At 31.4% G+C, this 15289-nt stretch overlaps 1 protein-coding gene across 3 annotated transcripts in view; it reads left to right on the top strand.

The window, feature by feature from the left end:
• LOC143057039 (neuroglian-like) overlaps window positions 1–5354 on the top strand; it is a 35186-nt gene extending 29832 nt beyond the window's left edge. The window contains exons 20-23 of one of the 3 annotated variants that reach the window (XM_076230264.1): window positions 53–211; window positions 2524–2661; window positions 3318–3363; window positions 4334–5354. In XM_076230264.1, the coding sequence (XP_076086379.1) occupies window positions 53–211; window positions 2524–2661; window positions 3318–3363; window positions 4334–5033 (1043 nt within the window). In that variant the 3' untranslated portion in view covers window positions 5034–5354. Of the gene's footprint in view, window positions 1–52; window positions 212–2523; window positions 2662–3317; window positions 3364–4267 lie in introns of all 3 variants that reach the window. The other 2 variants (XM_076230263.1, XM_076230262.1) reach the window with 2 other exon arrangements.
• The last annotated feature ends 9935 nt before the right edge of the window (window positions 5355–15289 follow it).

Genomic DNA, 15289 nt, shown 5'->3' with positions numbered 1-15289 from the left:
ATGAGTTTGTTTGAACAAGGTTTAATGTATATAAAAAACTTATATTATACAGGTACATCTGATTGGCAGTTGTCTGCACAGCAATTTTCAAAAAGCTGGATAGGTGTCAATAAACTGCAACATGGAACATCATACGAAGTTCGTCTGGCTGTCACTAATGGCGGGAAAACATCAAAGGGAAATATTGAAGTTATAAAGACTACTGGGATTTGTAAGTTTGCATCATTTGGATACTAGTATACATATGAGGTTTCATTCCCGTGTTATTCTCAATTCACTACAAACCATTAAAGTCTGAAATGGCCTATATCTGTACTCGACTGTACTGAATTGGTCTGACTTTTACTTGACATTACTCGACCCCAGTCTGAACCATACTTGATTGTACTGAATCGTACTTGACCCTTATCTTTGCCGTTGAAAATAGTCTGAACTATTACTCGACCAGTCTGAAACAGTCTTAACCCATTCTCGACTTGTATTCGACCTATTTTTCCAGTCTGAACCATACTTAACCAAAGGTCTGAACAGTACTCGACCAGTCTGAACCATACTAGACCAAAAAAACTCTACTTTTTTAACTGTTAAAATAAATTTCTATTTAATGACATATATAACAACAGCCAACAAAATTTATAAAAAAATTTGACCTTATATTAGAAATATATCTATGATTATATTTAGGATGAAAAAAAATATATTATATAAAACTTATATCAAAAAGGGATAATATTAAATAAATAAATAAAATTGTTTTTCTGATTAGTGGTGAAATATAAAGAATAACCTCTGCTTGTGGCAAACTCATAAATAAGATCACACCTGGTCAGAGGTATTAAATTCTAAATAACATTGATTCAAAATTGCAACATCCTGTTTAAGTTAAATAACAAGGCCTTTCAAATATACATGTATGTACTAGATAAGTAATACACGAATTTAAGAAAATAGGGCTTTCTTTTTACCTGTAAAACACACATGTATTGAGGTAATTAGAACATATTAAAGTGCTTTCTGTATGCCATGTTAATTTGACAAAAAAAATTACTTAAATTAATTGAAATAAATTTTTACAATTTCTTTGGAATACATTTCTTTTTTTAAAAGTTATCAAGGATTGCTATGGAAATTCTATTATCATGATCATATTAAATTCTTGGTTTAATAAAACAAAACAATTAAGCTCTCATTTTTTAAAATTTATTAAGTTGTTTTATATACTATTTTATATCTATATTAATAAAAAAAAAAACATTCACTGCATTATTAATTCATTTACTAAATCTTTACTAGGTTTAAGTTAATGGTGAAAATAGTCCAGTTACCATAAAATACTTCCGAAGTATTCATAAAATTTTGAATAAATATTGAAAATATTAGTCATTTGTTAGTCACAATTTATTTTTTTAGATTATGTGATCAGCTTGTTTTATTTATATTTTAAAAGTTGATATATATTTTTACGTAATTGTTGATTAATATTGTGTTGACGTTATATTATGATTGATTATTGTGAAATTTTAATTTCAATACTGTATTGAATACATTTTTAATTTCAATTTGTTGTTCAAATTTCATTTTTATTTTAAAAAAATCCTAAATTGATAAAATTCAGTTGATAGATACAAAGAATAGGTCTAGGTTGGTTAATACTTGGTCGAGTATGGTTCAGACTAGGTCGAGTATGGGTCAGACTAGGTCGAGTACGGTTCAGACTAGGTCGAGTACGGTTCAGACTAGGTCGAGTACGGTTCAGACTAGTATAAAATGGTTAAGTACTGGTCAAGTACACATTCAGACTGTTAAGTATGGTTCAGACTACAGTCGAGTATTATCAAGTAAATCTCAGACGAATTCAGACTGGTCGAGTAAAAATCAGTACAGTCGAGTACAGATATAGGCCATTTCAGACTTTTAATGGTTTGTAGTGATTGTATTCATAAGATATTTCAATATTGTCTTTGCGAAATAGAACTACTTAAATTGACGAAGGCTTTATTCTAAAGGAAACAAATCTTACAAGACATGCATGTAGCACTAATTTCCAATTACTTTGGTATTTAAGTATTTTCTTAAGATACACCAAACATTTTATCGCGTATGATACTCACCGAATTTTGTTTAAAGTCTAATTTAACGTCATAGAATTATTTGAAAACTGATTTGATAAAATTGAGAATGGAACTGGGGATTATACCAAAGAGACAATAACTGGACCAAAGAGCAGATAACATTTGAATCTAATTATCCATCCAAAAGGTTTTCCAATTTTATAAGGTGAGACCGCAATCAGCAAATGAAAATCAATATAACAAAAGACCTCTAGAGAGCAACATACAGTTTACAAAAAAAATAAATTGGTGTTAAAACTCGTGTCAAGCTTCAAATCGTCTTCAGTCTCTTAAATGAAAAGATTACAAGCCAATTCTCCTAACTACAAAATAAAACTGAGAATATAACTTACATACACTACTGACGAGTTATTTATATATAAGATGGTATATTGTGTTATTCTCTTTTCAGCTGCTGCTTACAGTTTAGGAAATAATTTTGCTTGGTTCATTGGACTTATTTTGTCTGTTCTTATTCTCATCGCATTATCGACTTACATTGTGCTGATGTATAAAAAACATCCAGAACCTAAACGGAAACAATATACAGGTATGTTTTCAGATGACATTATGAATAATGACAAATAGGTGTTAACATTTCAGTCTATATCTGCAGGTAATGCCAATATTACAATTTCTTCTATGTTATAGAAAGAACAAAATGCAAGATATACAATACACTTTATAACTAAAGTTTTGTACGTCTGAATTTCTTTTGATTTAATTCAACACTGATGTTCAAGTTTAAAAGTTGAAAGTTAGAAAGAATGTATAAAACTCAAAACGCGAGGATCAATACAAACATGACTAACTAAATGATAAAAAAAAACCAGAACAGCTACATTCCTTGAAGATCAACTTTGGCCAGTTTGGACCTTTAAGTTACTTTCTTAAATCCAAAAATAATTCATGAAACTTAACAAATAAATGCAAAACAGAATGTAGGTTGTTTAAATGATAATTAAAATTCAATGAAATATCAGAAAATATCAATAGAGATAAAAATTGTATTTCCAACAATATTTTACAAGCCAACTATGGAAAAATAGTAAATACTGGTAAAACAATGTTAAAAAGGCGTCTGACAAATGCGAGAGAGTGAGTCGAAATTTCTTGACTATTAAATGTTTCAAAATGTTATTAAGGTTTGTCGATAATTCATTTTTCAGGTTAACAAGAGTATATGTTTCAATATTTGTCTTTCAGCTCCTCCAAGGAGGCGAGTTCAATACGAGACCACTGGCAGTGATAGGTAACTTTGTATATTTTTTTCGAATCTAAAACTTTATAAGAGGGGCGTAACGGGGGTATCTTCACGGAAGAACGGGAAATTAAATTGCCATTTCACGATGAACGAACAATTTAAAATTTCTTGCATGTTGATCTTTTTACCCGATTTTACGTCACACGGTGAATAACGAACCTTTTTCACGGCTGCAAGTAAAATTAAAATGGCAAAACACGTTGCGCGAAAATAACCCTTAACCGCCCTCTTATATATTTAAAATTCGATCTTCATTAATATTTAGCATTGTAATATCGGAAATCTTAAACATTAATATTTTGGTACAGTGAATGAAATGATTTAATGAAACTTGTGGATATATCCCTGACAATATACAGTCCTACTTATTAATTTAATAAGATGACCGAAATGTCAAGTAACTGCAACTAGGCCCATATGCCAATTTTTATATATCGTTAACATTTTCTACACCCGACCCGAGTTTTGTCCTCAAATGTCTCATCAGCGACATTGGAATAAATAAAGTTAATAAAACACCACATTATATATTACACGGATAGAACGAACTTACAGTTGTATCATCATGTATGGACTATTTACTGTGTGGAAGTAGGATTAAAATACAAAGCCTTATTTAAAGCAAAATGTATAAAAACGTGAGATGGAGTTAGATTCTTATTTGTGTACTGTATAATTTCAAATAATTGACTAATATCTTACTGAGAACTAAACATTTTGAAATTCCTTTAATTTTTATACATTTTGAGGAATGGATATTGCTACGAAAAACGAAAAGTAATTGTATTTATTTAGAAATAGATCAGCTACCTGTCCATGTTAAATTTAGAGTAGATCTGGGTTCTGGACAAATTATTCCAAGAGCTAAGATAAAATGTCAATTATTTTACAGTAGACAAGGCATTGTCCATAAGAGTTCAGGTTCATTGAACAAAGGATACGACAATTATACTTACAGTGACAGAGAATACCCGGATGACAGACGCCATGACGATGCCTATGAAAAGGATTACAACAGAGGATATCGGGACGACGATGAAAGATATGAAGATGACAATACAGATAACTACTACAGTGAGGAAAAAGGGAGGTATGATGATGATGGGTACGCACGACGTCAACCACAATACGATGAAAAGTACGATGATAGGAACGATGACAGATACGATGATAGGAACGATGACAGATACGATGATAGGCGCGATGACAGATACGATGATCGGCATGATGACCGATACGACGATAGGCGCGATGATAGATACGAGGATAGGCATGATGATAGATACGATGATAGGCGCGATGACAGATACGATGATAGGTACGACGATCAGTATGATAGAAGAGATAGCTATAATGATGACAAGAGATATTCCGATAACGACACAGGAAGACATAAAGACTACGATAGGCATGGCGATAGGTACAGTGATGATAATAGGCGATACAGTGATCGCAGCGATGAGGGACGGTATGCTGAAGATGAATCTTACAAGCCATACTCGAGGCGAAATGATTATGACCGAACACCAAGCTATGAAAAACGACCGTCAAGTTATACTGAAGATGTCGACCTGAGAGAACCGGCCAAATTTGATGCTGATGGCTACCCAATTGATGATAAATCTTCAAAATCGCCTGTAAAATCTAGCTTTGTGTAAATTAACAAAAGCATTACGATGATCCTTACTGAATGTACATAGATATTGGAATGAAATTAAGAAAATTCATCTGCATAAAAATGCATCTATTTTTGTGTCAAAAACATTATTTTGAACACACAGACTATAAAAATAATTCTAAGAAACTTCAAAAATGTATAAACTCATTGTGAATAATCATGCTACATTTATTTTTGTTTAATCGTATAATTCTTATTTTAATGATTGTAAATGTATATATCAAGTATCAAACCCTACTTCGTACTATAACGTGCTTTTATTTTGTAAAATAGGCTTTTATAATAAAACAAAATCAATATTTACTGCTAATTCTTCAATAAAGAGGCGAGGGTTATTCAGAATCATAAGTCGTAAACAAACTGTCAATACCATGGCTAAATACGATAAACAAAGTATTGACAAAATATCGGTACACAGAACCAAGAAATGAAAATCAAATACTGAGAAAAACGAACCCATCAATAAAACTTGGTGTAATCTCAGGTGCTTTGAAAGCATGATCAGGTCCGTCTCCACATGCGGATATTTTTGTCCGAAGGATTGCAAATGTTGTAATTACTTGAGGACTCTGCCGCATTATCTAATTAAACTTTTGACACAACAAATTTATCCTAAGTTGACTTGAAGTTAATATAGCTATTAAGTAAAATTGAGAATGGCAATTGGGAATATGTTAAACAGACAACAACCCAACTAAATAGCAAACTATAGGGGAGGCCACCAATGAGTCTTCAACGTTGCGAGAAAATCGCTCACACGCAGGTGGTCCTCAGCTGGCCCCTTAATAAAATTGTGTATTGGTTCATTAAAAGTGTTCGAGTAAGTAGGATATATAGTTTAGTAAATATGTTACAAATTATAGTCAATTAAGTCTAATTGTTTTATTATTAAATAATAATAGAAGGTTCTCGTTACCATCAATTTAACTGTATACGCACAGTCATTAATCGTGTTTCAATGTAAGCTACACCCTTAACAATACTCGCATCAATACCTAGAAAGTTTCTAAACATAATGTTTTCGTCGGATGTAGTACAGACGAAAATGTTAAATTAATAAGATATAACTATGACAGTTTATCAGTAAATTGTTAAAAAGAGAAAGGTCTGTGGTAAGGGCTTTCCAAATGTTGACTAACAGATGCAGGAGTTATGCTCAACTGTTTATTACCTTTATTTAACTTGGTCAACTGTTCTGTCTGTTTAGAATGAAAATATGTCTTTGGTTAAAATTGGAATACACAACTTATGGTAGCACAATACAAAGATTTTTTCACTCCCAATCAGACAACTTTAAACTGATGTAATTCATTTCATCCTTCTTTGTATTTGATAAATGAGGTACCAAAAGAAAGAAGAAAGATTAATCTTTCAAATTTTGATAATTTCATAATGACATAATTATTACATAATTAATTATTATGTAATTAGTTGCTATATTGTTATATCCACACTTGAATGAATTTAGCGTCTTTATTCTGCATAGCATCCTACAATATTTTATAGATTCTTGTACAACACAGCTTGACCTCCAAAACTTTGTCTCAGATTTCCAAAAACATCAATAGAACAAATTATATACCCAATTGAATTTGGTGGTCTCTTATGAATTGATGTTGCAAACTTCATTGAAAATTCATGAGAGAATGAAATGCAATAGGAAAAATCTGAAACACAGTTTTGAAGGTCAAACTGTGTTGTACAAGAATCTATAAAATATTTTGGGATGCTATGAATAACAAAGAAGCTAAATTCATTCAGTATGGACATCACAATATGGCAACTTATTACATAACAATTAATTATGTAATAATTATGTCATAATGAAATTATCACAATTTGAAAGATTAATCCTTCTTCTTTCTTTTGGTACCTCATTTATAAAATTTAAAGAAAGATGAGTGGAATTACATCAGTTTAAAGGTGCCTGATTGGGGATGAAAAATCTTTGTATTGTGCTACCTTAAGTATTTAATTTGAAGCTTTAACTGAAATTTCACTCAGTTTTATTCAATCCTCAAGAGGCAAACACGAAATTGTTTGCATTAACGACAGTTTGACAGAAGAAACACCAAATAAAATTAGCTATTGCTTGCAGAGATTTTTGAATGATTGATTTGGTAATAGTTTCCCAATACCAGGTACCAAGATGGACAACTGTTTGTTTTATGAAGCCAATAAGCTTTTATATATTTAGAACGCTTACGTTATAATAAATAAACAGCTTTCATATACTCTGGCCACTCCTAAGTTATTAAAAGCTTTCATATATTATTTACACTCCTCTGTAATAAATGAAGAACTTTCATATACTCTGGCCACTCCTAAGTTATTAAAATCTTTCATATACCATTTACACTATTATGGAATAAATGAACAGTTTTATATACTCTGGCCACTCAGTTATTCATTAAAAGAGGGACGAAAGATACCCGAGGGACAGTCAAACTCAAGCTTTCATATATTCTTTACAAAGCTATATCATTTCGCTGGTGTTGCTACTCAATGTAAGATATATCATACTCTACACTTTGTTTTCTGCAGAAATCTTTTAAAATGTATGATGATTCTGAAGGACCGTCTATCTTTACTGGCATATGGCACGTACATAGTTGACATTATCATTGACGCTGCCAAAAGAGTTCATATACAGTCATTTCCTGGCTAGGTCAAAATGAAAATTCTGTGACACAACTGACCAAGTTAAACCAAATAGGTTGTAATGCAATCAAAGCCCTGCCTAATCTCGTAGCTGCTTTATTGATTGTAACAAGTTGTTTGAAATTTGAAGTCTAAATTCTTGACTTAATACATGCGTAGTTTATAAGCAAAATCGACAGCCATAAATCAATAAATGCTAAATACTTACTTCTTTGTGACTGTCATACAATTAAGAGGTTTAGCTAGCTATAAAACCAGGTTTGATTCAGCATGCTCTACACAAGGAAATGCATGAACCAATTAAAGAATAGGACAGTTGTTTTTCACTTCGTTTGATGTGTTTGAGGTTTTTGGTATTGTCATTTGATAAGGGTCTGTCTGATTAAATTTTCCTGGGAGTTATTTGTTTTTTTGTAATTTACTTTTTGATAATTGTGTTAAGTTTTTAAAAAAATAATAACATATTGCCAAGAGGATTCCTTTCATCTACATGATTTACCAATTTATAAAAAAGATAATAAATTTAACATTCCTTTAGTTATCACGTTTATATAAAGCCGAAATATGTTCATGTGTTAGGTTCAAACATTTATAAGTGTGTATGATAGTTTTGAACGTGCATTTCATATGCTACAGCTGGGCCCAAAAATAATGTTCAGCGAAATGGACGTCACACTAAACTCCGAAACATACAAATAAACAAATATTAGAATCACATACAAGACACAATAATATGGACGGATTAAACATGATTTTGAGATCTTAACTCTATCCTATACCTATAATAAACGAACTGACAGCAAAACGCACATTAAAATTCAGTCAAAACGACACCCGAGTCTGATATGCGAATAGGTAACAGAATAAACTAACCAAAATGAAAATGATTATTATGGATTAAACACGACTACTTTTAGTTCATGTAATACCAGCTTAAAATCTCGATTAAAGTGATTGACAGATAATGTCTTCATCATTTGAAAATCAAGCACTTTTTTATGTTTCTTATTTTGGAACAAAGAAACACAGGTTTGATAAATGAGCAAAGATCATTCAATTTGGTAAACGTTTCACGTGAACAGTTAGAAAATGCAGATATTGTACAAATTCACCAAAAAAAAACATATAATCATATTCTTAAACAATAAGCATATGATCCAAATACTCATATGGAACATGTATATTGGTTATACATGTTATATATCTGAAAGACAGTTTTTTTGTTATATTACTTTTTTTTGATTTTATGAAAGGGTGAATAAAACAAATATTGTTTGTAGCCTTTTAATGTTATAAAGGCAACAGTAGTATACCGATGTTCAAAACTCATAAATCGATAGAAAAAAAAACAAATCCGGGTCACAAACCAAAACCGAGGGAAACGCATTAAATATAACAGGAGAATGATGACACAACATAAAAATGTAACACACACAGAAATGAACTAAGCATTAGACAAAATCCGATGAGTATATACATTCCATGTGTAAAAATCATTACTTTAAGAAATCTGAAGTAAAGAATAACTTTCAAAATGCTGTAAATGTAACGATGTAACCAAACATCTATAGTACTTAAATTTCAAGTACAAATAAGGTATTGTAAAATGGATATAACTTATATTGGTAACCGACTGATTTTTCCTTTGTCTTTTAGTTGATCATTTCAGGTGGTTTGATTTGTATAGTGAATAGATGTTCTCCCTTTTTGAATCACCAGACTACGTGAATAAGTTTTTCCCGTCATGTGATCAATTGGAAAAAAAAAGGAAAATGGAGATTGGAAGAGATAACAATGTTTAATGGATTTACATATAATGCAGATTGATTATAATAGTGTACCGTTTTATATTAAAGAACATTGAATCATGTTCCATTGTTCGAGAGGTTAATAAAAAACGAACTTATCAAGGACTGAGGTCTACTTGACTAGCTTCTGATTTTAGAAAGAGCTTCTGAAGCAATAAATTGTTTGAATTGTTATTCTAGGGTTTCTAATTAATAGCTTGTGGTAAAATTCTACGAAACGTATTTTGTGTGTATTATACGGAAGCCGATAAGGGCCATTCAAAAAAAAAATTATGTCGTAATTACGACATAACATGTCGTAATTTCGACATAACATGTCGTTATTTCGACATAACATGTCGTTATAACGACATCGCTATGTCGTAATTTCGACATAACATGTCGTAATAACGACATCACTATGTCGTAATAACGACATCGCCATATATATATAAAAGAATATGTATTATGATTGCCAAGACACTAAATGACACAGAAATTAACAGCTATAGGTCATCATAATGCCCCCAATAATTAGAAAAGCCCCCGCATAGTCAGCTATAAAAGAGGGACGAAAGATACCAGAGGGAGAGTCCCCGAAATGCTGTGTGGCAGACAGTGTTATTTATAAATTAATTTAGCTCCCTTGGTAAAACTCCAAATTTCATATTTAATGTATTTCATTGTTAAATAATTTACATGAAGCTTAATAAGTATATATTTGTTAATTGCATAGCTTTTGCTATTTGAATCCATTGGTTAAAGATATTTATTTATATTGTAAAATTTAATATTTGCATCGTCGCAAAATCTTTGATTATCTTCTTTGGTTTCCTTCTGTGAGAAACTTATATACTTTATAGAACTCATTAAAGTTCATTCAACTACCGACGTATCGTGAAAGGCTACATAGCCAGTCAAAGACACTTCAGTTTATTGGAAGAATAATATGTGGAACTATATGTGGACTGACATTCAGTCCTACCAAGGCAAACTAAGCTTTCCACATCCCAATCAATAAGCGCAAACTACATGGCTTCTTGTAATAAGGGTGAATTGAAGTATTGATTGCTCTATTTCTACTTTCAAACGTTGGGCACGATGTTCCTACAACACCACATTACACTTAAAATGCGGCGTCAAAGAGGGTTTTTGACTTCGATTAATTTTTGCAAGTTTTATTCGGTTTTTTATATGTTGGTTGATTCTGGTTCTGTTCGTTTTGTTATGTCATTTTATCATAAGTTACCTAAAGTTGTGGAAATGATTCGATTTAATAATGTTTATCCTTTAAGTTATTTCAACAAAAAATGCAGAACTGTCGCAAGTAATGTAGGAAGGAAAGATGGGAGGAAGTACATGTATACGGTTTTCAATAAAAAAAATTTTTTTTAGATGTTCAAAACTTTTTTCATAGGATGTTTAACTTTCAAGGTGCATATCATCTGTCATTGTAAAATTTCTGTATCTTAATTCAACTCCAATTGAAATATATCTGACACTGCAAGTAAATCGGACATTTTTACCCTTGGTTAAATTTGAATAGAATTGTGTTTTCCCTGGCACATAAGTTGTCGAAATACACCCCTTCAATTACTTGAACCTTGGCTTGAGAATTATTTCCCAAGTCATCTATGGTGTTCAACTTCTGATATATATTTTAAAATATAGTAATCTACTCCTGGATCGTCCGCGAAAACGGCTAATATAATCCCGGGTTTTTATTAATTCGATGAAACAGTTTTCGTCGCTGTTTGGGATTCGTCTTTCAATTACCTCCATTTCATGCACAAGTTTATATTGACGAAAAGTTCCGGCTTCGATAGTACAGGAATTACTTTCGTCACGACAGTTATAACATGAACAGGACAAATCGTGAATTAAAACATTCCGTGAACTGGTATTAAGTCTTTTATTATTGGTGATGGACATTACTGAAGTGACGACTTTAAATTGTCTATTTCAGAGTACTTCCGCAACATAAATTTCAATTCGCATTTTACATTTAGAGGACTGTCTTGGTGTCTCCAATTTGTCTTTGCAAAAAGTGGACGAAGATCATGTGATTTTTTCCCCATTTCCCCATTTTATTAAATAAATCGTTAAAAGCTATAAACGATTAATAAAAATTGCAAAATTTAACCTGTGTCGAACCTATGTCCCCGGGCGGAGTCTATAGCAACATGCACTATTCTTTTTTTCTGCAGCAATCATCAACCTCTTTTTCCAAATTTCATAACACGATTTGTTGTTAAATATCATGAACATTTAATTGAATCTTTAGCACATGTAACGTCGGAAATTAGCGTCTTTCGGATTTTAGACGTTTTCAGACGTTTGGACAAATTGGCTACCGTTTTGTAATGTGTGGAATCATTTTATTCCTTAAAGACCCAAATATGTAGTTAATAAGAAAAGAATCTTGGCATTTTTTACTCTTCGTGTATCTAACTTTTGTTTTGATCAATTATAAAAAATACGCGTTAACTGCTTTGAAAATGAAATATCAACTTGGACAAAATGGCTACCGTTAGAAAAACGACTGTGAAAAGAAGATTTTATTGAATCAGCAATATTTGAACTCAAGAACAATGAGGCAAATATTTGTACTTTTGTTAGATATTATTAGTGTCTTACTCTTTTTATTCATTTTCTGCTATATCTACTTATAAAATTCACTTTCAGTCGTTGAGTTAACGAAAAACGTCGTTTTTTTCCACATAGCTTTGTTATTTTAATCCTCAGATAAACTAGGTATTACTTACTAAATGATAAAGAGCTGTAAAACATAATTTAAAACATATATTGATTTTGTTTTAATATTGGTTCGTGTTTTCTAACATTTTTATTTTGTTTTGCGGATGAAATTTTGAAGATTCTGTTTTAAATCCTAGGGCTTGTAGGAACGTCGTGCCCACCGTTTGAAAGTAGATATAGAACAATCAATACTTCAGTTCACCCTTATTACAAGAAGCCATGTAGTTTGCGCTTATTTACAGGGAGCTGGACAGCTTGGCTTGCCTTGGTAGGACTGAAACAAATCGACGTTTTAATTGACCTTGACAGGCTATATAACCCTTTCACGATCGGAATTTTGTTTAACATCAATTGGATCTATAAAATATATAAGTTTCTTACAGAAGGTAACCAAAGAAGGTACCAGAGATTTTGCGACGATGCAAAAATTAAACTTTACAATATAAATAAATATCTTTAACCAATGAATTCAAATAGCAAAAGCTATACAATTAACAAATATATACTTATTAACCTTCATGTAAATTATTTAACAATACATTAAATATGAAATTTGGAGTTTTACCAAGGGAGCTAATAATTAATTAATAACACTGTCTGCCACACAGCATTTCGGGGACTCTCCCTCTGGTATCTTTCGTCCCTCTTTTATAGCTGACTATGCGGGGCTTTTCTAATTATTGGGGGCATTATGATGACCTATAGTTGTTAATTTCTGTGTCATTTAGTCTCTTGGCAATCATAATACATATTCTATTAAATATATAGAGATCTCGTTATTACGACATAGCTATGTCGTTAAAACGACATAGTGTATGTCGTTATTACGACATAGCGATGTCGTTATAACGACATGTTATGTCGAAATTACGACATAGTGATGTCGTAAAAATGACCATGTTATGTCGAAATTACGACTTGCTATGTCGTAATTACGACATAATTTATTTTTTTTGAATGGCCCTTATCGGCTTCCGTAGTATTACTTGCCATTTTGATTAAATATTTTGGTTTGATAAACCAGCAGTTTCCTTTTACATACTACTCAATTATTCTTATTTTTAAATGTTTACACCTACATGACTTACTGTCTTTATGTCACTTGAGTCGTTTAATGTTTGTTCATTGACGTACTCAGGGGTAGATGCATACTTTGTTCCAACCATTTGTCCCCATTCAAATGCATTGATCGTCTCTAAAAATAGGGGGAAGTCAAAAACCCGGAATCCCCTTCCCCCTGGATCCGCCACTGGGGCTTCCATATACGTGATGCAAAACAAACTATCCTCAGATTATGTCAGCTTTTAATTAAACAAAACAGAACATACAAAGTGTCAACCCAAAAACATATGTCGAAGAAAAATAATAAATTAAAGAATGAGCGACATCTGTTCATTCAGTTGTTTTCGTTGGTTGCAATATGTAATAAAAAATATAGTTTTCGTTTAATACTAAATTAAGCCGTTGTTTTTCCCCATTATTTTTTTTTATCTATGCTCATATTTTGTCATGCATACTTTAATTGATAGTTGTATATTTGACACTAATGTACATATGTATGCTTTAATAGTTGCGACTGTAAACATATTTTGAATTTTTGTTATGACGTGAATTTGAATTTTTACAAGCCTATTGAGACGAAGAATGGGCCTCATTTTGATAAGAAAAAACAAGAATAGATATGACGTAAAACATAAACGTATCTAAAAAAAAATATTGGTTGAGAAATAGAAGCTACTTGTAACAAAAACATTATTGTTTGAGAAGCAAAAGCTACTGGTAAAAATCAGGAATAGAATACTAAGTACACAATGTTTTTTTTAATTCTCAATAATAAAAGGAGATAACAGTTTTTGGTTCTTTTATCACATGACAAAGCAGACGACAGTGCAGCTCAAATAAATCTAGATAATATCGTTATCAAATATATTAATTGCGTACAACTACCATACTACTGGAAACATTCAAATAAGTCTTGTGTTTTATTCGCTTGTTTTGTTATGCTCTGGTAGATGAATCAGTCGTCCTGCTTCCTAATGTTCCTATTAAAAATAAAAACAAACAATGATATACAAAATGAAGAAAACACTACATAAACATGATGAAGAAACCAAATTCAATGAACTCAATTTTAATAGTGAAAAAAGGTTCTTTTTTATCATTTTGAACACACTAAAAATATACACCGGTAAAATATTTCCTATTCTATTTTTATTAATTCCGCTTTCTGCCTTCGAGTTTTCAAAATCTGTTTTTCTTTTTTTGAGAATTACCAGCAAGATAAAAAGACGTAAGATAAAAATAACTTCTTGCGACAAGAGTAATGGCCAAGAAATAGGACATATGTTACCGATACACGTTAATCTGTAAATTTGTTTTCACACGTACGTTTGTAGATGTAGCAAAATACAGGTAATTCATTTTAAAATGTGTATTAATAATTTCATCCTTCTCTTGAAGGTGTATAATAGTGCATTTATCTATAAGGTTTAATAATGGACTGACAGAAAACAGGCTTCAATGCCAAAAGCGGAAAGTTTAACAACAGATCAGTTTTGCATTTCAAATTGTGATGAGTGTGTGAAATTGATATAGGTGTAAATCTGTTACCCAAAATAGTTAACATAGTACTGTTACTAGCGAATAAAATTGAATTGTTACTAGTACATTTACTTTTATAGTATGAAGATAGAACTTCATCAGAAAAAAAAATCCGGTTAAACATGTTGAAGGTCGATGGTTGTCAATTGTTCTCTCTGGAAAAAATAGTCTGTTAGAGTTTTCTTGGATTTATTGAATCTGGTTTTGACTCCGATATCACAACGGAAGACGAGTTCATTATTACTTTGAAGATAGACAATCAGCTGTGGCATTACAGAGTTAGACTAAGTATATATCATTCCCTCGGTTTATTAATCTCCTATCGGCAAAAATGAATTAGACTATATTTATACTTCGTTTTAATGTCCGTACGATTATCAGTCGATAATCCTTCGTCACATCTTAATAACGAGTTACATTTTGTAACCTT

The sequence above is a fragment of the Mytilus galloprovincialis genome, chromosome 13 (genome assembly GCF_965363235.1).
Source record: "Mytilus galloprovincialis chromosome 13, xbMytGall1.hap1.1, whole genome shotgun sequence".
Classification (NCBI taxonomy): Eukaryota; Metazoa; Mollusca; class Bivalvia; order Mytilida; family Mytilidae; genus Mytilus; species Mytilus galloprovincialis.
Note: the sequence above shows the minus strand (reverse complement) of the source record. Positions and strands in the feature narration are given on the sequence as shown.